This window comes from Trichosurus vulpecula, chromosome 7, assembly GCF_011100635.1.
Source record: "Trichosurus vulpecula isolate mTriVul1 chromosome 7, mTriVul1.pri, whole genome shotgun sequence".
NCBI lineage: Eukaryota > Metazoa > Chordata > Mammalia > Diprotodontia > Phalangeridae > Trichosurus > Trichosurus vulpecula.
The window spans coordinates 68982204-69009908 of NC_050579.1; the positions used below are offsets into that span (position 1 = coordinate 68982204).

The 27705-nt window shown below is 33.5% G+C and overlaps 1 protein-coding gene and 1 pseudogene across 3 annotated transcripts in view; both read left to right on the forward strand.

Moving 5' to 3' along the window:
* COL11A1 (collagen type XI alpha 1 chain) overlaps nucleotides 1-27705 on the forward strand; it is a 280750-nt gene that overhangs the window by 82297 nt on the left and 170748 nt on the right. Inside the window, exons 5-12 of one of the 3 annotated variants that reach the window (XM_036766931.1) lie at nucleotides 5034-5162; nucleotides 12616-12732; nucleotides 13353-13445; nucleotides 16676-16930; nucleotides 17595-17657; nucleotides 21434-21475; nucleotides 23344-23406; nucleotides 24852-24926. In XM_036766931.1, the coding sequence (XP_036622826.1) occupies nucleotides 5034-5162; nucleotides 12616-12732; nucleotides 13353-13445; nucleotides 16676-16930; nucleotides 17595-17657; nucleotides 21434-21475; nucleotides 23344-23406; nucleotides 24852-24926 (837 nt within the window). Of the gene's footprint in view, nucleotides 1-5033; nucleotides 5163-12615; nucleotides 12733-13003; nucleotides 13157-13352; nucleotides 13446-16675; nucleotides 16931-17594; nucleotides 17658-21433; nucleotides 21476-23343; nucleotides 23407-24851; nucleotides 24927-27705 lie in introns of all 3 variants that reach the window. The other 2 variants (XM_036766932.1, XM_036766933.1) reach the window with 2 other exon arrangements.
* LOC118856400 lies at nucleotides 5800-10096 on the forward strand (annotated as a pseudogene).

Consider the following 27705-nt stretch of genomic DNA (forward strand, 5'->3'; position numbering starts at 1 on the left):
GTGGAGAGGGGAAATCAAGGAAGGTTTCATGGAGGAAGTAACAACTGAGCTGAACCTTGAAAGAAGAGAAGGATTTTAAAATGTGGAAATGAAGAGGCAGTACATTCTAGGCATGGGAGTAGCCTTTGCCAGTGCACAGAGATAGACAGTAAGATGGGCTTAGAGAACAGTGAGTCATTCATTTTTGGTGGGAACTCAGAGCTCATAATGGGGAATAATGAGAAATAAGTCTGGAAATCTAGGTCCAAGCCAAATTATAAAGGGATTTATTTAGATGCCAAGCTGATCAGTGTATGTTTTCTCCATTAAGCAATAGCAGGGGAGACTACTGGCCAAACCTGTCTATTATGAAGATTATTTTGATAGCTGTGTAAAGCATGGATGACAGAAGGAATAGCCCAGATACGGGTGAGGTTGAGGAAGGACAGATACAGTGGTGGCTATGTTAAGATTGAATTGTCCATGAGACAATCCAGGTAGATATCCAGCAGGCTGTTGGAAGTGAAAGACTGTATAGCTCCTAGGTTGGGATTATGATACTATATGGGCAAAGGATCAAAATCACGAGTCTCCCCAAGGACAAAATGGGATAGTAGGCAAAGGAGACTGTGTTATATTAGCAATAATGGCTAGATGGTGGAAATGATGAAAAAGATATCATAAAGGATGTGTGTAAGCCATGCAAAGAATTAGAAAGCTTACTTAGTGAGAATGAGAAACAGCAGATAGAATAAATGTTATACTGGAAGATTAAATGCAATAATATTTGTAAAGCACTTAACAGTACCTGGCACATAGTAGGCACTTAATGAATTATTGTTCTCTTCCCCTGCCCTTCCCACCTCAGGTATTAAAATTTATGTTGGCTAAATCCATTTTGGAGTATTTATAGAAAGCCATGATTAAGAACCATAATAGATTTTTCTTTTAAAGTAGGGAGGGGTTTCAGTCTGCATAAGTAAACTGAGTACCCTCCCAGATGAAATCATGATTCCATTAAAGCATTGCTGTCTTCTGCCTACATGGTGACTATGTTTTCTATGCTTGATGGCTGTTACAATTGCGCCAAACAGATTCTTGCAATAAATATCACAAGTTCCATCAACTACTCAGTTGACTTCATTTACCTATAAATTCAGTCTTACTACGTGTAATAGTATTAGGAAAGTATTTAAAATAAAATTTTAATTGATTTTGTAAGAATTTTCAAGTTTCTGCTAAAATATATTTTATAACTGATTATTAGACACCTGACATAGTTCTTCATGATGCAAAGGCTGTCAGTATTCCATATGCTTCAATTGGCATAAGCAGGCAAAAGAGCCTGGGCAAATTCTGTGGGTTAGAAGGAGCACATTTCACATACTGGCTGAAGTATCATTATTTAAAATATTGTAAGTAGGTATGATATGCAAATGTTTTGTATCAAAGATAATGTATATTAGGAATGCTTCAAAATATTTCTTTCATTAATGGAAAAATGTTTGACTATCTGAATTAAGGTTCAAAACATCAGGATTTTAGTTAAGAATATGCTACTAACTTGCCATGGCAACATGGCTAAATCACTTAATCCAATGTCTGCCTTAGTTTCCTTATTTATAAAATGAGATTGTGTCAGAAGATCTTGAGGTTTCTTTCTTTATAGAGTCATGAGAGTTTTAGAGCCAGAAAGTAACTTCAAAATATTCTAGGACAGGAGTTCTTAGTCTTTTTTTGTGTCTTGGACCCCTTTGGTAGTCTGGTGAAATCTATGGACCTCTTCTCAGTCTTTTTTTTATACAATTAACAATACAAATATAGGTTTACAAAGGTAACCAATTATATTGAACTGTATCTATCATTGCCTATTGTATGTATATATGCATACTATATGTAAATGTATTTATACATGCATACTTGTTTACATATATGCAAATGATAATGTGTATGTGTGTGCTATTTACACATATATATGTATGCATGTATGCATGTTTGCATGTATTTTTGAGGTAGCAAGATGGTGCAGTAGATTAGCTCTGGACCTGGAGTCATGAAGACCTGAGTTCAAATCTTGCTTCAGACACTTACTATCTGTATGACTCTGGACAAGTTATTTTACTTCCATCTATCTCAGTTTGAACCTACCTCCCAGGGTTGTTGTGAGGTTCAAATGTGATAATATTTGTAAAGTACCTGGCACTAAATAGGCACTATATAAATGATGTTTATTCCCTTCACATACACACACTTATAGATAGATATAGATACACATAATATATACATACACACATAGTAAACACTATTTCAATGTATATTGTCCCACATATATGTATGTATGTATGCATTTATGTATGTATAAAACAACCTTACAGTTCATGGCCCTGGTTAAAAACTTGTTCTAGTCCGACCTTCCTTATTTTACAGATGAAGAAACTGAGAAGAAGGTATTTAAGTGACTTATCCAAGGACATATAGTTAGTGATAGAGTCTTAACTACAATGCAGGCCTTCTGACTCTCAGTTTAGTACTCTTTTTACCACATCATGATTTCTCTTTGAAGCCTTTTAACAAGCTTATATGTTCCCAAGCTTTGATATTTCAGGGGACTTTGTTAACTTCTTTATTAAAACAGCTCTGGTGTAATCTCCTAGCATTCTAGTGTCATTTACTTGGCAGGGTGGGTTAAATGCTGTCAACAGGGTGTGCCTTGAATTAAGTCTCTATAATTCAAATAAGAACTTGCAAAGTGCATTTGGCATATACTTAAAAATAAGCTGTATAAAATGATATTAATAAATGATTATTTTAAATTGAATAGAATTGGATTGATTTAAATTGAATCTGGTATCAGCAATGTTAAATAAATGGAGGATAGTATTTCAATAAGAAAGAAGTGTTCAGCCATGTTGAATGTAGCATAGTGGTTAAAGAGAAATAAAATTTTTGAGGAATTTTCAGGGTCTATCTTCTGTATCCTTTGAAATAGAGAAAATATTTGGATTTTTCCTCAACATCATACATTACAGAATTTGGAGTGTAGGTAGGGAAGGAAGATAAACAAAAGTTGTTGAAACAGAACAATACAGAAAATTGATAAAATGTAAAATTTGTGTATAAAATAAATTCTCAAATATTCTTGAAACTTCATTTTAGCTAAAAATTAAAATATTTTCAAACCTTTTCTTAGAGCTGATAACTAGAAACAACTTCCCATTCTTTCTTCTTCTCCTGCAACCCTTATATTTATGAAAAAAATATTAATCATCATCAGAGGGGAATAAATAGTTCCCTGAAACAGTTGAGCTTTAGGTCACATGAATTAGGACAGTATGTTTTACATACATTTTTGAAAACATTTATTAAGTGATTATTTTCACTGGCCAATTTGTGAATATATTTGAGTTAGGAGTCCTTATGTGTTCCTAGTGCATAAATTGGAATTTAACACATATGGCGAATTATTTCTCTAATGCCTTTGTCATCCATGAATCCACCATCTATTTCAATGTAGTCATTTACAAAGAGAAATTAATCGAATTTTCAAAATAGTAATTTCCCCCCCAAATCTGATAATTTACCCTTCAATTTCTAAAAAAACCTTGTATTCTAAAACATAAGAAGAATTTAATTTGAATAAATGAGTGGCTAAGTAGTGATGTAGAAAAAGTGAGGACAATGCAGAGACAGCAAACAGCTTCTTCACCATCACTAAAGACTAAATGATATGGATTACCAGGCCTATATATAATTAGGGATTCATCTTATCCTGTCCTCCAGCTTTGACAAAGTTTCATTAGTTCAGTGATTATAGGCATTAGCCTTGTGTATTGATTCCTGAAAGGTCAGGTTACATTGAGCATGACCCACTAGGTTGACTAAAACCTACTAACTGTTTTAGTGGCTTTAAGGATTTGAAATAATTCAGGGTGGCCATGCCCCACAAACCCATTTTATATTTCTTTGATTTCCTCACAAGCACTGCATTTGTTTGAGTTTTCATGACTGATACAATACCCATACCTGGAAGGTCCAACAGAAACTTGTTCAGATATTCCTGGTATTATGTGTTATATTGTCTCTGTCAATTTATTCAATATGAAATAATTCAGTCTTTTGAACCAATTAGGTATCTATTTTTTTAATAAAATCATCCTATAATACAGTTTCTGTTAATTAAAGTTAAGATTTTTTTCTGATTTCTCATATTTATGTTCACTGTAATTTTATTCTTTATATTTCTCTCAAAGACAGATATCTACTTTTGTGATTGCTGTGTAATTTGTAATTGCCATGACAGAATGATCTATCTAGATTTAATAAAAATAAAAATAAACTTGCTATTTTAAGCTTTATCTGAGTTTATTTTTCCCTTTTATGACAAGTGAATAATAAATTGATTCATCCATAGTCGTTTATCATGAATAAATGAATAATAGTATATTGACATTTTTATTTGGTATGATTTTTAATTTTTTTCCTCAGAAAGGAGGAGTAGTACAGTGGATAGAAAGTTGGTCTTGGAGGCAGGAAGACACAGGCTCTAGTCTTGCCTCTGGCACATTCTGACTGTAGCGGTGGACAAGTCCATCAGTATCCTAGGGAACTCCCTGGGACTTTAAGTTACAGATTCAGTATTGATCTGCATTATAGAGTGAGTTTATTCAACAGCAGTTCCTTGAATGAATCACAGGTCCAAGCACCTGTTTTTCTCCTTAAAATTATTCATCTTGTATTTGCCCCATAAAGTGTCCAGTTGTAAACATAACACAGTTATTTATACAATCACTAAGTGTTGCATGAATTTGAATATATAATAGATGTTCCTCAGACATGAAATTTGTAGAGTAAAGTCTGATGTAACTTATTAGTCTCTAATCTGGGTCCTAAACTTCTCTCCTAATTTAAGACTATACTTATTCTTTAATTATAGTTAAATGGCCTAGTTTCTTTGTTTATGAAAGCTTATCTTTTTTTTGCTTTAATGACTATTTGCTTCAAGGCATTAAATGTATATTTTCATTTAAAATTAATCTCCCTTTGCTTCTCTGCAGGGTGATATCCAGCAGCTATTAATTACAGCTGACCCTAAAGCAGCTTATGACTACTGTGAGCATTATAGCCCAGACTGTGATTCCCCCAGCCCCAATGCTGCTCAGGCTCAGGAACCACATATTGAGGAGGTGAGTATAGCCATATACAGCATACACATTCCTCATTGAACCATATTTTCATGTATTTCATAGAATTATTTATTCTGTTCTTGACGTGTTTGAAACCAAATCATTAACCTATGCTTTTCTCCGTATTGTAGCATTCTACTCCGTTCTAGGAGGTGACACCCTGGGGCTGCAAAAAGAAGAGGAGTTACTTTTGTAGTTTCTGTTGTCAAAGTTGCCTTGTTTCTGTATGAATATATGTCCATTTTATGCATGCATTTCAGCTTTCAGTAGAAAATCTATTAGAAAGATATCAAGAATTAGCCTTCTGATCTATATTAAATCATCCTCATATATTTTCCATAAATTATAATTTTCGATCTTTCTCATTCCTTTGATTGTTTATGTGATTGAATGCACTTTGAGCTAGACATGGTGGCACACCACTATAATCACCTACTACTTTGGAGGCTGAGACTAGTGAACAGCTGGAGCTTAGAGACTGAGCCTGCTCTCTCAGTGTAGCACCAAAATGGTGAGACCCTGAGAGGTGTGTGTGGGAGGAGTGGGGAGAGAAATCAGTGTGCCTAAGAAAGGGTAAAATGACTCAGATCAGAAAGAGAGGAAGTCAAAGCTTCCATACCCAAGCAGCAGTGGAATCATGTCAAGAGTAAGTGCTCTGCTTTCAGCCTAGGTAAGTTAGTGAATCTCAATCTCAAAAAAAGATATTTTGGATACCAAATTATATTAAATTTTTTAAAATGAGGGATAAGTATTGAAGTTAAGGAGGCTATTTTTTCTTTATAAATTAAACTATATAGCAACATTGAGGAATATTGGTTTTCACAATTGAATGTTCTGTTGGAATTTGAGGTAACCTAGCCTATCTTCCTCATCCTATCTAGGTTCTATATACTTTATTACTATTTAGGAAGTCAGAAAAAAATGTGACCTTCCAGTAGGGTCTACAGTGTTAACATTTCTTGTGAAAAATTTGGCTCAACAAATTAAAATAATAATATGTAATTACTATAGCCAAAACTAGGCATTTAATTTCCTTCCTCTTTATTTGAAATTCTAGGGGAAACTTAATCTTTCTGGCATACTTCCAAGAAGAAAAATGAAAACAATTGAGAATTTATTAATTTAGGAACTATGATAAATTTTTTTTCAGGCTGTGTACATGCATAGTAAACAATAAATTCTTCATCTATCTATCTTTAATGAAACATCTGTCAGATTGATCTATGAATTGAAAGGAATATAGATACAGTTGACTGTTGGCTCATAGTTTTCATGAATAAGAGATCTAAATGAGATGATGTAGCATACTGATAGAAAGTTGTCCTTCAAGTCAGACCAATCAGGGTTCCACTAACAAATATTTTCACTGTGACCTTGGTCAAGTCACTTAATATCTCAAAATCCCAGACAATTCTTTAAGGCTATTACTGGAAGAGCCTATGTAAGTCTGGGCCAAAAGAAGAGAGGGGGGTTGAAAGGAGGGAGGGAGGGAGGGAGGAATGGAGGGAGAGAGGAGGAGGAGAGAGAAAGACAGAGAGAGAAACAGAGAGAGAGAAAGAGAGACAGAGACAGAGAGACACAGAGAGACAGAAAGAGAAACAGAGAGAGACCCAAGGGAGACAGAGACAGAGGAAAAAAAAGATATATCCTTGAGAGAAGATGGCTTGGATTTAAGGATCAAGACATTTTATAGTTTCTCAGAAATGGACAACACATTATTTTCTCCTCTAAATATATATTGTCTGGTTTCAGCTGAATTTTTCTATTGAGAATGCATAGATTTAGATCAGAGATATTAAATGGATTTTCTCCAGATAACATGAGAATTGAATTTAAATTAAGAAAATAGCCATGTAAGGAAATCCTTTTGGACATCAGAATTGTGCTTCAGATAGTGCATTTTTGTGTACTGATATTTGCTTGGATGTGATGTTAGTGTGTGTTATTAAAACTGATCCTTGACCCCAACATTCTATAGAAACTAGCAAGATGTCAGAGATAGAGCTGCATGAAAATGACCTGGTTCTTTCCCAATATTTGTTATCTAGGGTATTTTTTATAGTGAACTTGAACTCATTTTATTCCCCTAGGACATCATTTTCCACCACCCCTCTCTTATAATTTGTCTCAGTATTTTCTTGGAATATCAAGGATACCAAAAAGGGGAAATTAGTGTAAATGGGTCTGTAGGACTCCTGATTATAATTTAGCATTCAATATTTCAGTATACTGTATAATCCCAGTAATTATGTCATGCATATATCCTGAAATCTATGGTATGTGAGTGTCCATGATGATGACTAATGAAGTAATTTCTCTCCTATGTATGTCTATATCTATCTACCCCCCACATGTATGTATACATACCACATTTTTATATATATATACACACACACACACACACACACACACACACACACACACACACACACACACACATGCATATGGGGTAGTCTCTCTTGATAAGATAAGGTAAGATAAAATAAGACAAAGAACAAATAAATGCAAGAGAGATTGGGAGGAAGGAAAATTATTTTTAGAGTATACTAAGCAATGATTTTGAGATGTAAGTTCACTGTTTCTCTGAGAGGTATATCCCAGCTTTGGTTGTATGTTATAATGCTAATTATTGCTGATATTTTACTTTCTTCTAGTCTATGACCTTATGGTAGTAGTATAAATTTATTTATTAGCTAAGAATGGCTAGTACTTATCCCACATTTTAAGGTTTGCAAAGTGTTTTATATATAATATTTCTTTTGATCTTTACAAGATGCCTGTAAGGAAGTTATAATTGTTACCCCAATTTTATATATGAGGTATGTGAAGGTGAAAGAGGAGGTTAAGAGATTTGCTGATCGTCACATAGCTAGTATTTGTCTGAGGCAGGATTCTAACGCAAACTAACAAAATAAACCCATTTCAATTGTTGAATGATAGAATTTTAAATTTTGAAGTATTTCAGAAATAATTATATTATCCTTACCCCATTATTTCATAGGTAGGTTAACTGAGGCCCAAAGAGGGGAAGTGACCTTGCCAAAAGTCATAACTCAGTAGTGACAAAAGCTAGAACTTGTTTCCAAGTCTATTATTTGGAAAGACAGTGTTTCTTCTCAAGGCTTATATTAAACTGGCAACAAAAGAAATCTCTGTCTATTGTATTTTATATACATATATGAATATATAAATGTATGTATAATAAATACATGTATGATATAAATATAATATATTTAATATTATATGTTTAATAAATATTTAAAAGTATTTTAAAATATTTATTCATTGATTGATATTTACATACATTCAATATGCCTTTATCTGACTATTAAGCTTACTAAACACCATTTCCTCCTTTGTGTAATGATTTAAAGAGAAAATGGGGGCACTTGGGGCAACCTAAGTTATTCACAGGTGTGAATTAAGAAGGATTCTTCCTAAGCCAGAGCCATGTAGAAGGGAGCTTAGGAGAGGAGAGGCATTTATAAACACCTTTATTTGAATGCTGACCTGGAAGAGGGAAACACTATAGTACCACAGTACCTTGAAATATGTCCATAGTTCCAATGTCCTTTGCAGCAGGAGTATTACTGCCTGCTCACCACAGGAAATTCCCTGTGAAATCATACTTGGATTCAGTGGAGATACCATTAGGAAACATAGATTCTCTTTTACATGGGGAAAGGTAAAATTGGATGATCTGTAACTTTTGCATGAATTTGGAGTCTGACTTTATAAACCTACATATTTTCCTATTCCTTTGGCAAAATTTTACATACCTCAAACACCTTTACTTATTTCTATTTCACTTCAGAAGCTATTAGAAATTCACATGAGTTTTAAAATGGAAGATTTTGTTTAAAATCATTTGCTTTGTTTACTTATTAATATTTTGCACACCAGATTTCCTAGCATTATATAATAATTTAATGTTGAATATAGGCACTGTATGTAATTATTTGAGATATTTTTTAAAGAAAATGACAAACTATTATGGCAGTAATTGAATTTAATGAAAAAGCAAGACTTTTGGAAGTATTTTCTTAATATAATACAGTCACAATTTGATAAATTTTAGGTCAATATAAACTGAAATGGAGCTTACCTGAGAATAGTTTCAATTATTTGATTATAAATAAAAACATTTTTCTAGAAAGAGTTAGGCATTGGATTCAATTACTTCAAACTAGAATTCTTATGGTCATGGAAAAATAAGTCGTACACATAAATATGAGATTCCTGGAAGCCTGCTGGGCCCAGGGATATGATTTCCCTGAAGACTGCCTCCCAGAAATCTTGATTTCCTAAAATTATGGATTGCCCACCTGTGTTTTGAGAAAACTTTAGCATGTGGTTTTCTAGAGATACCATAACAAGAACTGAACGTATCATAGAGCTGGCTTTAGGGGTAGGAAGGCCGGTGGTGTCCAAGTCTGCTTTGAAGTATTTTGGGAAAAACCTTTCAACCTCTTGGCTATACTCTTCAGTATGGCTGTATAGCTTATTGTGCCTTTGAATACGTTGGTGGTGTTGTCATGTGTTCTGGACCACCAATGGAGCCTACAATCCAGAATTTTGACATTGTCTTTGCCGAAAATATTGGCCAACATTTTTATGCTATCCAAAGAGGTGACATCATAATTGCCAAAAGTCCAAGTGATCCTAAGTCAAATATCTGTAAAAGAGTAATTGGTTTGGAAGGAGATAAAGTTTTCACGCATAGCCCGTCAGATTACCTTAAAAGCCAAAGTTATGTACCAAGAGGCCATGTTTGGCTGAAGGGTGATAATCTCCAGAATTCTACAGATTCTAGATACTGTGGGCCTATTCCATATGGACTAATCAGAGGACGTATTTGCTTAAAGATTTGGCCTCTGAATGATTTTGGATTTCTATGTGATGGTCCCAATGGCCACAAATTTTCTAATGAGTAATCAGCATTTAACCAACCAAATCACTTCATTATCACATTGTGTTCCTCAAGAAACATTTTTACTAAGTCAATGAAACCATGTATTTATAAATAAAATATTTGATATTTATTTTCAAATAGGAGCAATACAGAAGGGAATCTAATATATTGCTGAAATTTCACACACACAACATACACTCTCATCTCCCTTTTCTCTCCACAGTTCCTTCCCCCAATCCCTCCCCTCACCCAAGTAAAAATTTGTAGATTTAAAAGAACAAAAGATTAAAACCAAAACAAAAAAAACAATATATGATATTCCTTTCCTCATGTGCCAATAAAACTTCAGGCTAAGCTATCTGGTATGGCAATATTAGAGAAGTCTACCATGTTGTTAGTTTAGGGCTATTCTTATTTTAAATTTAAGCAAATTTCACATAATAAGAACTCATTGTCCTCTTAATCTCATAAAGCATTTTAGGTGTATTTATTTGTTTATAATGGTAATGAAGCAATATTTGATTTTCCTTAAATGGATAGCAATACAACACTTGACCCTCCTTAAATTGATAGAAATCATGAAGTCATGATTTTATGATTAGCTTATATACATTAGATTGGAGATTCTCACCCTTTTTGTGTCATGAGCCCCTAGGTAGTTTTAGAAAACCTACGGACCCTTTCTCAGAACAATGTTTTTAAAGTGTTAAAGAAATTATATAGGCTTACAAAGGAAACCAATTGTATTAAAACACAGTTATCAAATATTTTTTCTTAAAAGCTCATTAACCTTTGCTTAAAAATTCCTGCTTTAAATAGATTCGTGGGCTCTTTTCACTGTGTCTTAAATGTAGGATAGGGATCACAGAATCAAACAATTTGAGAGAGGGAAGGGACCTCAGTGACCTATACAGCAAAGTAATCACACTAGAAGATACCTAATAAATGGTTATTCAGTCTCTGCTTAAAGACTTCCAAGGAGGGGAAACCACCATCTTTCAAGTCAATATATTCCCCTTTTGGACAGTTTTAGTTATTAGAAAGTTTTTTTGACATGAAGGCTAAATAAGTATTTTTGCAACTTTAATCAATTGCTTCTAATTCTGATCTTTGGGGCCAAATCAAATGAAATGAATCCCTCTTCCACATGACAGAATTTCAAATATTTGATCACAGCCATCATGTGTTCCCCTTTTTATTTCAGGCTATTTATGCAAAGTTTACTCAGCTAGTCTTCATATGTCATGAACTTGACTTTTTTTTAATATCTTTGTCTCCTCTGGGTACTCTCCATCAATGTCACTCTTAAACCTTGGGGCTGAGAACTGAGTACAGTTCTGGAGATGAAGTCTGATGAGTGCAGAGTTCACAATTACTATCACCTCTTTTTTCTGGAATCTATGCACTTCTTCATGTTGTCTAAGATCATATCAGCTTTTTGGCTGCCAAATCAGACTGCTGGCTCATATTAAGGTTGTAATTGACTAAAATACCCATTTTTCTCTAGAAAAAATACAATATATTCAAGCTTCTCCCATATTATACTTCTCATGTTAATTTTTAGTACCCCAATGTGAGACTTTAGTTTTATCCTTGTTGAATTTCATCTTATAGGATTTAGCCCAGTATGTTTGCTTGATCCAAAAGCATCCTTTTGGATGATATCTGCCATCCAGTACATTTTCAATCCCTCCCAGTCTCAAAGATCCAGAATTAGAAGAGACATCTATTAGTCCAATCCCCTTATTTTGCAGATGAGGAATATGTGGCCCAGAGAGGTGGACTAGCTCAAGTTCACAAGAGTAATAGGGCATTTGAACCCAGATCCTCTGAAATCATTATAGGGCTTTTCTATTGTACCGCATAACCTTTCAATCCTACTTAGATACTTAAGAGTTATTAATGGTATCTGTACATATTGGTTCAATCATCTTTCCTATTAGCCCATCTGAAAATGAACTATTTCACTATTCATAATATGTCATGAGTCATAATCATTTCAGGTGCCATAGTTAATTGTCACTTAATGAAGATTTTGGAAGATGGGTTATTTTTGGCAGTAAACTTTTGCCTTGGAATGATTTAGTTAATGAAATTGACTCACTTTTGGAAGACATTCTTAACATATTTCATTCAAGGATGGTGTTTATAGAAAAGAAATGATGTCTGCCTATTAAAAATACTGTCAGATACTTTCTCATGGACATTTTCCAATATACAATCATCTGAAATAACATGCTTTTATGATGACTGTGCACAAGGAAATATGTTCAAATCAAATTAATTGCCAAATATTTAATTTCTTGAATATCCTAACTTATTTTATATTCTCCTCAATCAATAAACTTGCTTTTTCATCATTATTGTATTTTATTATGAATAAGAAAATACAATGGTTCTAATTTTTTTCCAAAAGATAGCAATAGTGCTTTGCCCCTTAACCTTTCCTGTGAGTGAAAGTTAAGAAGATTCTTTCTACCACCACTAACATCATATCTTGCTGTTAACATAGTTGCCTGATTTTTTCCCTCTGCAATGTAGTATGCACCTGAAGATATTATCGAATATGACTATGAGTATGGGGAAGCAGAGTATAAAGAGGCTGAAAGTGTAACAGAGGGACCTACACTAATTGAGGAAACCATAGCACAAACTGAGGTAACAATGAAAAAGCCTGTTTTTCTGTGGTGTCCTGCCATTTGTCTTCATGTGGTTTGTCATGTCATCAGTTGTTCATCAAACTCGTCATATTCCTTCCATTCAGTCTTTTCCCTACCTAAACATCAGTTACTTTCTTTTATTTGACAGAAAGAGACTTGAAGACTGGCCGGTCATTTTTACTTTTGCTTTAGTTTTCCTTTCATTCATACCCTAATTCCCTTTTCATTTTATTTATATTATCCCTTGCATTTTTCACCACATTTTTCAGAAAAAGAAATCCAATTCCCAAAAGAAGAAGAGGACAGTGGCCAGTAACTCAAAAGGAAAATCCAAAAAGGCCACGCCCCCAAAATCTGAAAAAAATGCATCCAAGAAGAAGAAAAGTTACCAGGCCGCAGCCAGAGGCAGACTAGGGGTAAAGGTAGCAATGAAAAGACAAATCAAGATCTCTCCAAAATCAAGACCGGAAGATCTCTGATAATGAGTCCTAGTGCTAACCCAACTAGATTAATAAGTCTCTGCCTAATACTATAACCCACTTAAGTAATGATTCCTGTAAAATTTTTGGATTACCTAATTTTCTTAATCATAGCTTTCTTTTTAAACTTTATCTTTAGGCAAATGTTGTTGATGATTTTCAAGAATACAACTATGAAACATCTGAAAGCTACCAGACTGAAAATCCTAGGGGGGCATCTGGACCAAATGAGGTAATAGATATTGGAAGAACTGACTTGTGATTGTATTGTTTTTAACAATATAATATTATTTGATGTATAACATATCTTACTCTGGAAGAAATCTATCATCTCTGAAAAATTCTATCTTTTCATACTTTTTGCCAAGGTAAGAAAAATGCTCACAATTTTTCTGTAGTTCTTAATAACAGTTTATTTCAAAATATCAGCCAATTCAGATGCTTTGCATCATACCAATTCCAGTACAATGACACTGAATTGGCAGGTTTCTTTTCCTTTATTGCATATTGAAGTGAATGGCCAACATTTCTCAGATGTGTTGCAAATGTAGATGACTCAATATTTCAGGTTTGGGGGAAAGTAAAAGAAAGCGATATAGATGAAATAAAAAATTCATCTAGTGATGAAATTAGATTATTCCATCAGTCGAAAAATTAGGCACAGTATGCTGGCTAACTTTTTGATGAATATGTAGTAAAACATCCTGAAGCTGATTTTTCAAAGCGAAAATAATCTTAATCAGCTGTTTGGAGGGTAATAATGACTCATAATAGATGTCTTTCAGATAGGTCATTTAAAAAAATCTTAGATGTACAAAAACAAATTTACTACAAGATAAATCACATCATATGTATCATAATCCTTTAACCAGAGGGTGAGGATAACTGCCATAGTTCAAAAATTAAAAAAATTAAAGGAATTACCTATCAGAATTTGATCATAAAATGGATGTAAGCCAAAACATTTTAAATAATAGGGAATTATAGAGAATTTCCCTTATTCTTCACAGTTAAAATGAAATAAGAAAGTCTTAACCTAGAAACATTTTACTTAGAACTGTCAAATTTTAAGGTAAAAAGGTGATCATCTAATTCATCATTCTCACTTTATAGATGAAAAGATTAAGGCCCAGATAATTTAAATGACTTCCTTAGTTTCTTATAGCCCAGATAGAAATTGTATTAGAATCCAGACTTCTCCACTATCAGCCAATGTTTTTTTAGCCCTATTCTCATCTTATTATTCCAGCCTGGTTTTTTCTCCCTTCTTCCTCCTCCTCTTTGCTATTTATATTACTCTCCCTTCCTTCCTTCTTATATTTTTGCTGACTCATTTAACTTTATTTTCTACTCTTAGGGAAGCCTTGTTCTGACTAAATCTGTGTTAACTGTTTTACAAAGTTCTAGGTGGATAGATAATATTCAGAGTTTTATGACATTTGACTTTAATACATGATCTATAGCAAAGGATTGCATTCTAAATTACTGAGCATCAGTTTCAGAAACTACATAAAAGAAGCATTTATTTTTAAATGTACACATTTGAAAATTGACATATGTATGCATTTAATTACTTCAATGCTTAAAGTGCCCATGAATATATATACGTATACGTATGCATATATATGTATTTGTATATATACACACACATATATACATATGTATACATATACATATATGTGTGTATATATGTATGTATATATATGCATGTATATATATGTATGTATGTATATATATGTATGTATGTGTATATATATATATGTATGTATGTATGTATGTGTATATATATATATATATCAGATCATGACTCTCTTCACCTTAATGGAATAAGTTGGTAAGCCAGAAAATTCACCACCCACTAGCCAACCTTTTAATGAAGAACCTTTTTGTAGTGGTACTTACGTGACAGATTTACTATTTCTTATTTGGCCTAGCTTGGTTTTTATAATTTCACAGCATTCATTTTTAAAAATTCAACAAGATTCATTAAGCAAATATCATGTGTCAGGTACTATGCTACATGTTAAAATTGATGAAATCATATTTTCATAGCCCCTCACAAAGAATTAACAGCAAAACTTTGATTGGAAATGACATTGGATATGACATGTCAAAAATGTAATTGAGAGATGCTGTTGTTAATGTAACAGCTCCATGTAGATTCTGCCTTATTCTTATTTAATACCAAAGCATATCTATGAAATGGTAACATGAAATATAATTTATTTTTTTTGAACATTTTTGTTGGGGGCTAGAAACTTAAGACATATCTTAGGTAAATGTCTTCCCAAAGGACACAGAGTTATCTTGATATAGTCACGAAAGTCCTAACTTTTAGCATAATACTCAGCTCAATATACAATATGATTTTCTTGTCCACAAGCACTAATTTTGCAATCAAAAGATCTTTTGCTTCAATCCATGGTCACACAATTAGTATTCTAAATGATATAATTTTGTGCAAAATTAAAAAAATAACTTTATTCATTGTTGTCCTGGCATCTGATTCACAACATTCATAATGCAACAGAATAAAAGCATTTGATTTAGTAAAAATACAAGCACATTATTTCAATCAAACACTTGTGCTAACAGCCAGCTATTTCTCTTATTGAGGGTTTCTTTTTGATTATAGGGTGAAATATATCTTTGTAGCTTTTTTCTGTACATCTCTGATAAGATACTATTGAAAGAATCAGTACTTTTAAAGCACTGCTTTGTGTTTTGCTATTTTCAGAATAAGCAACTAGAAGATGCAAGGGTTATATGAAGATATAAAAATTTTCAACTTATTTTTTGATGAATTTTGCAGAATCCATTTAGAATTTCCCTTGTTTTCCATCACCCCAAATAAAAACCTTATTGTTAGAACTGATATTACTTAACTTACTAAATGTTCTGCAAAATCATTAAAAATATATAAAATATTACACATACAGATATATAATATTTTATTATATTTATGAAAGTTGAAATGTTTAACCTTGCATTGGATGTTGTTCACGATAGTAAAAAATACTGAGCCCATAAATGGAACAATTGCACTCCCTAAAAATGTTCTATGTGAATTTTGTGAAGTATTGTATATGTGTTTTCATGTTTTATTTTCAATTTTACTTGTTCAAAATTTGATCTTGAACATATGAAACTGAGCTGACTAACCATGACAGTTTATAATTGAATTGGCAAATACACATGTTCAACTTCATGTGAGATATTTGCAAAGCTCTCTAAGAAAGTAAACAATTTGAAAGCAGTATTTCTTTCACTTTATTGAAATACCTTTCAATTTTCCTGAAAGGCTAAGCTTTCTAGACCTTCAGGTATATAAAAAAAGACAAGCTGGAATATTACTGACCTAGCTTCTTATGACATACTGCCATTTGGTATCAACAATTGCTTTAATTGCTTTACTAACAATAACCCTCATGTTCTCCAATCCTTTACTACTTGAATAAATAGCAAGATCCACTTGAAGAAGTATTTACTGAAGAATACATAACTGGAGAGGATTATGAATCCCAGAGAAAAAAAATGGAGGATAACCAATATGAAAGCAAAGGAGTAGACGGCAGGGATTCTGATCTTCTGGTAGATGGAGATTTAGGAGAATATGATTTTTATGAATATAAGGAATATGAAGATAAACCTACCAATCCCACTAATGAAGAATTTGGTCCAGGTGTACCAGCCGAAACTGATATCACAGAAACAAGCGTAAGTTGGTATCAGGCCAAATATGAATGTTATTTGTTCGTTTGTTTTTATGTCTTTTCATGTTGGTCTTAATGTTCTTTTAGCCTTGAGATATTAACTTTTTTTTGGTTTCCCAAGAAGTTTACGAGTACAAACCCCAAACAAAACACTCTACAAGTTTTCTGCATAAGTATAATTACAATGAAATCTCTTTTCTCTTATGGAGAAATTCATTTAAATAATTAAAAATTTAAAGATAATTAAAAGCTTAAAGTTCATTTACATAATTTTAACTAGAAATATTACCAATGCATCTTCACATTTCTTAAGTTAAAATCATTATATCAATTTACCAAATATTAACTCTGTTTATATATCACTATTTTTTTCTTAATACTTTATTTAATAATAATTTAAATATATCCATTGAAATGCCAAGTTAAGATTCACAAGGCTACTGTAGTATATTTTGATGGATATAATAATTCAACATCATTTCTGGATTTCATAAAAAATATGCTCACATGCTGTATTTATTTTGTTTATCTAAGCCAGTGATATTCTCTTAAAATTATGCATAACATATTTCTTTAAAAATGTTGAAGCCAGTGCAGTCCCTTTTAATGGCAAATTATCTTGTATAATCATATATATTTAACCTTTATTTTAATTTTTCTTTGGACAGATACATGGCCATGGTGCCTATGGGGAAAAGGGACAGAAAGGAGAACCAGCTGTGGTTGAACCTGTGAGTGTTCATGAGGGCATGTTTTAAAGTTTAATGTGATTGTGTTCTTTAGGTGATGATTATGTTACCTATAATTTGAAGTTATTCTTATTGGATCATGCTTAAGATAGTATTAGTCAAAGTGTTTATAATTTATGATATTGCCAATTATTAAGTTGATCATGGTGATACAGACATTCTACATAGCAACAACTAAAAGCAAAATCTAAATTTCTATAGCTGCTAACAGATTTTGTGATTCACTGTTTCCTTATCTAGCTATGGAGCATGGCTCTATAGCTATGTGGTTATATGCTATGACCATAGAATCTCCTTCAGCTTCAAACTTCCTGAACTTTTTTGTTTGGTCCACACTGCACTACAGAGATAGTGTTACTACAGAGATAATGTTCTGCCTGCAGAAACGAACATCTGGGTGCTCTCTGCCTTTGTGAAAAAGGAGAATGTTCATCCAAAATCCCTCTGGCACGAATGCAGCTTCTGTAGAGCTTAAAACAATTGTATCCACTGAGATTATGCAGCTTACTATCATGGAAGGAAGTTCACCACTCAGTCCAACAGATCTGAGATGGGGATGGGGGAGGAAGTTGTAGCGATCATGTAATTACCCTTATTTTTTATAGCTCATGGGATCCTAGATCAAAAGCAAGAAGGGACCTTAGAAGTCATCTAGTCCAAACTCCGTCATTCTGCACAGGGGCACACTGAGGACCAGGCAGGTGAAATGACTTGTCAAAGTTCACATTGGAAGTAGATATCAGAGATAAGACTTGAATCAAAGTCCTCAGACTCCAGAACCAGTTGTCATGCTGCTATACCATGAGACTCAGGGTGATTAAGTGACCTATCCCAATTCATGTGTTCAGCAAGAGCTGAGCCTTAAACCCATATCTCCTGATGATTGAGCCAGTGGCCTTTCTATTACACTGTAGTAGAGAGACTTTAAATCATAAGAGAGTGTATTGGAGGAATAGTGAGGCAAACTCTGCAGTTACCTACTTTTCTAAATCCTGCCTCTGGTTGCCATAGGCTGATTATGAGGGAGGGAGGGAGGGAGGGAAGGAGGGAGGGAGGGAGGGAGAGAGAGAGAGAGAGAGAGAGAGAGAGAGAGAGAGAAAGGGAGAGAGGGGGAGAGAGAGAGAGGGAGGGAGGGAGGGAGAGAGGGGGAGAGAGAGAGAAAGAGAGAGAGAGGGAGGGAGGGAGGAGCAGGAAGACAATTATTTTTTTTTTAAATTGGAAGGTATTTAATACATGAGAACCAGAGAGGTAAAACAATTCATCCAGGTTAGTGTCAAAACCAGGACTGGAACCCAGGGTCCTAGTATCTAGCATGTTACATTAAAATCACTATGCATGTTAGGGGCATCAGGATTACATTGTTCCCTCATGAGAGTCCATCAGGTAACAAAGCGTACCCTCCTGAAATTAGTCTTCTCCTCTCTGGGTAACACCCATCTAGATCCAATAACACAAGAGGTGAGCTGCTTCTCAGGAAATTGACAAGCCACATAACCTGATTGAAAATTACTGCTTTAAATAGTATGGTACCTTCATTTATGGCAGAGACTTTTGATGAGCATTCTCCTATTTTGCAAACTCAGGGGCAATCAATCCTTTGATTCTGAGGGTAGAATATTGTGTCTACGACCACAGTGTGGTGTATATGGCAACCAGGAAAATGTAGGAAACTTAAAGTTGGATATGGTCCTATGCTCATGGTATATACTCCAATGATGGCATGGTAAAAAAATAAATAAATAATTTTTTAAAAAGTTTGTTCTTGCTGATTACATGTGGCATGGGTAGAAAGAATGTGGAGTGGTGGGCCAGAGGCTTCCCACAAACTATTGAAGGTTTTTAGAGTGAATTTTCCTTTAACATTAAAAAAAGGATTACAGTTAAAAGCATACAGCTAGCCTACTAAATGGTATAATTTTATTTCCAACTAAATATAATTTGCAAAGCAATCTTTTTTTTCGTCTTAGCTTTTCCTTTGTTTAATCAATTCAAGGAGGTAGACATTTTGAGATCATTATTTCATCTGAAATTATATTTTAGGCAATCATTTAAGTTAGATTATTTCTAGACTATTTAAACTGCATACAATTTGCAATATCTTCTTGAAATAGAAATATTTACCATTGAGACAGGCAGGTATATATTCAATTAATTTTGATACCTTTCATAAGAACCAGTATTTCCATCTCTAATGTCTACAGTTGTTTCTGTTTCTTATCCTGTTTATTACCATCACAACTTTGTTGCTCACAGCCCCAGACTCAGCTTTGAAAGTATTATTCTCACTTCATGTCATATCATGTCATGTTGAAAAATATATGCCTCTATCTCCCAAGATCCACTTTAGGGCCACAATAACTAAATACATTTTATATTCCTTGTTATTTTGGAAATTAAACTCTGGAAATCATTGTGTCATATTTAGAGAACTAAATGAAATGGTTCATGGCAGGAGGGCTTTCAGAAAAAAAGTAATGTTATAAATATTTCTGGAATTCCTCCTTGCTTGTTTTTGAACATCCAAAGTCATCAAACACTTTAAAAATTAATAATGAAGTCCACTAAGATTTAGGTGAAAGGTATCCAAATTATGATATAGTCACTGTCACTCAATTGTAGGTTTTATTATTTTTGGTTTGGTTTTGTTATTGAAATATTTTTAAAATTAAGGGAAATTTTTAAATGTCTGATTGCATTTTCTCATACAAATCATATACACAGTGAGAATCAACACCTCTGGGCCAATGCCTATCTGAGCTCCTCTGCCTATCCTTTCTGATTATTCTAAGTCTTACATTTAATTCAAAGATCACCTTAAGTTCCATGTCCTTGACTACTTGCAGTCTACAGTTATTCCCCACCCACTTCAGAACTCTTGTACTATTTATTATTTATTGGTGAAGGCCATTCATTTCATACATGTTCTTGTATTCGCAATTATATTTACAATGTAATTGTAATGCACATACATTTCCCAGCTCCCCTCCCTCTAGTCAAAGAGGGTACAGACTGTGTTTTTACACATTTGTTGATCTTTTAGTGACTCTAGTGTTGACCAGTGTCTTGCCCCTACTAGGTGCTAAAAAAAGTTTGCTGGTGAGAATATTATATGATTTTATGGGGAAAGAAGATTGTAAAAATCCTATAATGTAGTATGCAATCATTCCAATTAAAGTGAGATCATTATCTAGCTCCAACTTTTCAGACTGATTTTTCACTATTCTTTTTAATAGCCTTTGTTGTAGACAGATTGCACTTCTTCTAGCAGTGAGCGTATATACAACAAAATGAGAGTGAAAAGTTCACTCTGGCTCTTAGTTATATATCATTCCACAGACTGCCCCAAGTCTTCACTGCTGCTCCTCCTTTAAAGGCTCAGCTCAAATGCCACCTCCCATGGAAGAAGGCATCTCCTGAGACTTTACTCTAGTTGATAGTATCATTCACCCCCATCCCCCAAAAATGACTTTGTATTTATAATGTATAAATTGTTTGTTTGTGTACATATTATTTCCACTCATAGAATGGAAACGTTAATGTCAGGCATGATTTTCTTTGTATCTTTGTATTCTCAATATCAAGCAGTGCCTGGAATGTAAATAGGCATTCAATAAATGCTTGTGGGTTTGAAGTCAATGATGATTTTTTAACTGCTTACTATGTGTTAAACATTGTGCTAGGCACTGTGGGTCAAGTCAAAGATTTGCATGTTTTTTTGGCTTTTCTCAAAGATAATTATGTCATTTTTTTAAATATAGGGGATGCTTATTGAAGGGCCACCAGGACCAGCTGGACCTGCTGTATGTGAACATTTTAAAATTCTGTTTTTTAAAACTCTTTTTCTTTATGGTGTGTCTTGATCAATTGGTTGCTTACACTTGTCTTTGAATTAATTCATTTAAAAACTTTTCCTTAGTTTATTGAAATACTTATTTTCAGTGACCCTTACAATAATAATTATAAAGATGTTTGTGCTGCTGTATATATTAGGCAGTGCTTTCAGTTTTATTTCTGTCAAAAATCACCTGAATTAATACATTATCTTGGTGATCTTTCTATCATTTAAAGAATACAGTGAAATAAGTTTTATTTCTCTCTTTTTTCATTGCCATTATATCATTCAGTCTAATTTTACAATAATTAGAAACGGGTGGCATAACATTTTGCAGTCTGCAATGTACTTTCCATACATAATCTCATTTGATACTTATAGCAACCCTGTGAGGTATGGGATATAAGTATTATCTTGTTTTATATATGATGGAGAGAAGAAGCATAGCAGAGAGGAAAGAGACCCAGCCTCAGAACCGAGAAACCCTGACTTCAAGTCCAGTGTCTTCCACATACTGGCAGAAGTTACTTAACCTTGTAGTGCCCCAGATAGCTCTTTAAAAATGTTTCACAAAAGATGCCTTTGTACATCGAAAGAGGAATTTTCCTTATTAAGAGTTCCTTATGCCAATGAAATTCCAAATCACTGGTTCAATGTGGGTTTGAACCCAAGTCTTTCTGACTCTGAGGGTGTCTCTGTACTGTGCTACACTGCCTCTCTTTTTAATATGTAAAATCAGAATAATACCTGTAGTATTGTTATGGTACATATGGACATTTATAAAAAGACACTCATAAAGATAAAATGACTCTAGGGGCAGCTAGGTGGCATAGTGAGTAGAGCACGGCCCTGAAGTCAGGAGGACCTGAGTTCAAATGCAGCCTCAGACACTTGACACAATTACTAGCTGTGTGACCTTGGGCAAGTCACTTAACCCCAATTGCCCTGCCTTCCCCCCTGCAAAAAAAGAGAAAAAAAGATAAAATGACTTGAACATGGTCAAACAGCCAATTGGTGTCACCAGCAGAAATCTGACTCAGCTCTCTGCTAAGTCTTTTTCCATTGGCTCATGTATAATAGCTAATAATAAAGTTTTTGGTGGAATATCTCTTTTCTCTCTCAGAGTAACTGCATGAAAGAATGAATTAATGATAAGAATAATAACTCCTGGATACACACAATACACAGTGAGATATATATATATATATATATATATATGCATATAGTATATATATATATGTATGAATATGTATGTATATACACATATAAACCACTCCAGTATCTTTTGCTAAGAAATCCCCAAATGGGGTCATGAAGAGTTGGACATGGCTGAAATGACTCAATGGCAATACCAAATTTCTGAAAGTTTCAGATTCTCTTCTGTCACAAAATACTCGAAACATTCATATACAGTGGCAGGAATTAATGAAATTTCTAGTCAGTTAGAGGCCACGTTAATGAACAAAATATTAGGTGAGCTCTGAATATGTCAATACAGCAACATATATACATATATATATACATATATATATATACACACACATATATATACACACACATATATACATACATATATATATATATATATATACATATATATATATATATATATATATATATATATATATATATATATATATATATAAAGAGAGAGAGAGAGAGAGAGAGAGAGAGAGAGAGAGAGATGCAGAGCTGATAATATATTTGGGGGCTTTTTTAGCCCAGTTGCTAATGTGGTAAGGACATACTTATGAAATAAATTTTAGTAAGAATATTCTTATGAATATCAATTATATTAGTAAGAAGACATTGGATTTGTAATTTATTTCTTCATAGGGTCTCATGGGTCCTCCTGGTCTGCAAGGCCCCACTGGACCTCCTGGTGATCCTGGTGAAAGGGTAAGTTGTTTTCTTCAGTAGTGTCCAGTAAATTCTAGAATAATTAAAATTCATTCTAAAGGTTTCATAGATATTCTGTAGAAGAAACAAGTTTGTTGACTGAACATTAGGAAATGGTAATTTACCTTTTCTAAGTATAAAATCAAACATAAAAATATTCCACTTATCATACTCAGGACCATCACCTAAGTAACTTTTACTCCTGACTAATTTCAGTGCTAATATGATGAGTCAACTATTTGAGAACCCAGTATTAAATACTTAAACACTATATGCCTAAAAGTCATACCATCAGAGATTCATTGCTCATAGGACAACTGAATTAGAAAGAGACCCCAGAAATCGTCTAATACAACCCTAACCCAAAGCATGAATCCCATTTGAAAACCCCTAATAAGCGATCATTTAGACTTCCCTTAATGGAGGAACACAACATTGAAGTGAAACCTGAGTTCTTCAAACCCCTGCCCTATAATTTACATTCATTGGAATTTAGCGTCAAGTAGTCATTCCTTTTCTTAAGATCTCTATGATTTATTTTTTTAATCAGTTAAATTTTGAAAATAATTTGAAAGTCAGACTTACTACTGGAAGAGAAAAGTGTTTAGTCTTCTCAAAGAAATTGACATTTGCATCTGTAAGGGGAGAACATTTGGAACACTAAGTTCATTTACTAGATAAGTTACTATTAAAAAAACAAGAAATACAGCTTTTTATAAAAGTTGTATAAATTACATTTAATTTGATTATTTTAACATTTTTTTATTTTATATGCTTTCCCCCTGCTTCAACTGGGATTAAATTTAAGCACCTGTGCTAAAGATTCAAACTCAGAATGGTTTCATTATGCTTTCCTTAGCTTAGTCCACAGACATGGCCACTCTCTCATTTCTGAATATTTATGTTGTATTAATGCTTACATGAAACCCAGTCATAAAACTTGGCTTTAATAATTCCTACTTATATAATTTATTTACATTTTAATATTTTCAGGAATTACTTACATGAGCTAGAATACCAAATTGTAAAAAAAAATTAAAATTGATTTTACTTTGAAATCAAACTTTTATTATTTATTTTAGGTCCATCTCAAAGACATGAGTTTGATTTATCTACTTTTCCCCAGTTTAACTGGTCATAAACATGAAGATCATTCTCAAAAATATGGGCATAGTCTCTCAGCTTATGTAGTTTACAACTAAATCAATGTCTGGGGTGATTTAAATATATATTGTATACATTACATTTTGGACCATTATTAAAAACATCTGTGCTTATAGGAAAATACATATATCCAGTTCTAGGCACGTTGACAAATAAAAATGGAATTAAAAAGGAAAGAATAAAACAAAATAATTATCTTACATAACCTTATATTGTAACATGATATTCTATATTTAGTGAGTCTTTCTGAATTTTTTAATGTTCTCCATTTTCACACCTAGGGCCCTGCTGGACGTCCTGGTTTACCTGGGGCTGATGGTTTACCTGGCCCTCCTGGTACCATGTTAATGTTACCAGTAAGTATTTTTTTAACATAGCCATCAAATTGTTGATATTATATATTATGATAGAGCAATTCTAAAAAACCAATATAGATGTTTGTTAGTTTAAAAATACTTTAAAATTAGTGTTTTGGGGAGACATAGTTGGGGAATGGGGGAATTCTATGTACTTTCACTCTATTGTTAGTTTGATTTATTACTTTACTTTGCTACAAGAGAACTCTCTTGTAATCTGGAAATGTTTGTAAAAAACTTCAAAAGTTAGGCAAAGTGTTAAACTCAGTGAAACTTTTTCAAATGTCTTACTTGGGCAAAAAGCCCAATAACCTATTTATGTGATCTAATTTCTTGATTTATACCTCTAAACAGATTTATTTCCTCTTACCCATCTCTCGTATATACCTTAAGTGTTGATTCTCATAAATAACATTAATATCACTGAGCAGCCATTTTCTTTGGTTATTATTCATGATGTTGCTTTTAAAATTCATAATCTTATTAGTGTCCTACTGAATTTAGTTGGTAACAAGATTAGATAGAACATGCTCTGAATTCAATTCCACAAAGAATAAGCACATACTTGAAGGTTCAAAGGCCAGCAAAATGTAAGGGGCAGGTCTTCTAGTACATTTCAATTTTACTCTTCTCCTTAGAGTTATTTTAATATGCTCTAGGTCATCCCATTAAGGTTACAAATGTGTCTTTAACATAATTCTGTGTGTGATAGTCTGGGTAATAGATAAATTAAAGGCTGATTGATCTGTTAAACTAATTATTTAACTTATGTAGTGTATATTAGCACATTCCGGTAATCCCTGATAATGGGAAAGGATGAGGCTGGCACACCCCTTGATTTTGAGAGTTCTGAACTTTAGTAGTGCTAAAGGCATTTGGACATTCAGACTGAGTCATAGCACCATTGTGGAGAGTACCTAATAGGAAGGGTTTGGCAGGCTGCCTAAGGAGGGGTAAGTAATTTCAAGTAGGAAAAATTACAGCAGGTTAAAGTTTCTGTGCCAGTCAAGAGTGGGATTTTGCCCATGTACCTGTGCTTTGAGCCTGAGGAACATAGAGAGATCCAGTATTCTCCCTCCCCCCAAAAAAATTATAATGGGATTCTGCTAAATAGAATTTCACTGGTTTACTTAAAGTATTATTCAATTAAGAGCACCCTTTTCCAAAAAAAATCTATTTACAGTGCAAAGTATACCTGTGTAAAGTAAGGAATTGATTTATGCCATGCTCAGTTTAAGGATTTATATATGTATCAAAGGATCAATAAATCAAACAACAAATATTTTAATTACCTTCTATGTTCTCAGCACTATTTAGAGCCAAAGGACTATAAAGGTTGTATAGTTCATCCCCTGCCCCCATTTTATAGATGAGAAAACCCAGAGCAGTTACTTACCCAGATTCACATGGTAGGTAGTATCAGAGCCAGGATTTAAACATATGGTCTCTTCGCATCAAAACTAACAATTGTTCCACTATCTATGTTGACTTGGAGATAGAGGAAATCCTCTAAAATCACAATATAGAAGACATTTCAAACCCTGTATTCACATGAATTTGAGAATGTTACCACAAAGAGAGACTATATGATTTATAATTGAATCAACAAATGAGCCAGATGGTGCAGTGGATAGAGTGCTGGGCCTTGAGTTAGGAGGACTCATCTTCCCGAGTTCAAATCTGGCCTCAGATGCACACTAGTTGTATCACTCTGGGCAAGTCACTTAACCTTATTTGCCTCAGTTTCCTCATCTGTAAAATGAGCTGGAGAAGGAAATAGCAAACCCCTCCAGCAACTCTGCCAAAAAAACCCCAAATAGGGTCATGAAGGGTCAGATATGACTAAAAAGAACCGAAAAACAAGAAACAACATTAAACCATACCCATTCAAAGCTCTTTCTAGGGGCAGAGGACAACCTTTGTTCATGACCTTTGCCAGATCATTGATGCATTCCAAAAATATATTATTATACTAGTCCGGTAGTGGTATAATTCAACACATATTTATTAAGTACCTACTGCATAGATCAGAGGTGTCAAACTCAGTCAATCCCTAACTGTAGCTGAAAAAGATCAAAATATAATAGAAAATGCATAGCAAAATAAGTAAAAATATGATACAAGTATAATGTTAACTAATATTTTCTAAGTCAATATGCAACCTTGAATTTGACATCATTGGCTTAGAAGACAATGCTAGGTAATAGGAGAGATACAAAGAAAAATTAAAACTTAGTCCCTGCCTTCATAGAGATTATAACATACAGGTAACTATGAGATATCATAATATATAACAAATGCATTAGAAATGTGCAAAACAAAGGGTTACCTAAGGCTCCACAAAGGAAAGATTATGGGTCCAAGAAAGGATTCATAGAGATGGTACAATGCCAGGTTTGTGGTACGTATGGAATTAAACTTAATTAAAGTGTGAAGAGTGTGTGACATTCTTTGACTTAAACTTTTCTCTGCAAAGTTTGAAGTTGAATTAGTCAATGAGAATTTATTAAGTGCTTACAATGTACAAGGCACCGTGCTAAGCACTTGGGACACACACACACACACACACACACACACACATATACAAATTCTCTGCCCTCAAAGAACTCACATTCTAATGAGGGAAAGAGAATGCAAAATAATGACATATGAATCAGATAGATACAGGGTAAATTGGAAGCAGTCTCAGAGGAACAGCACAAATTGTTTGGGGTGACAGTAGGGGACCGCTAAAGACTTTTGTATCTCTTCTATTTGAGCTATGTAAAGGAAGCGAAGG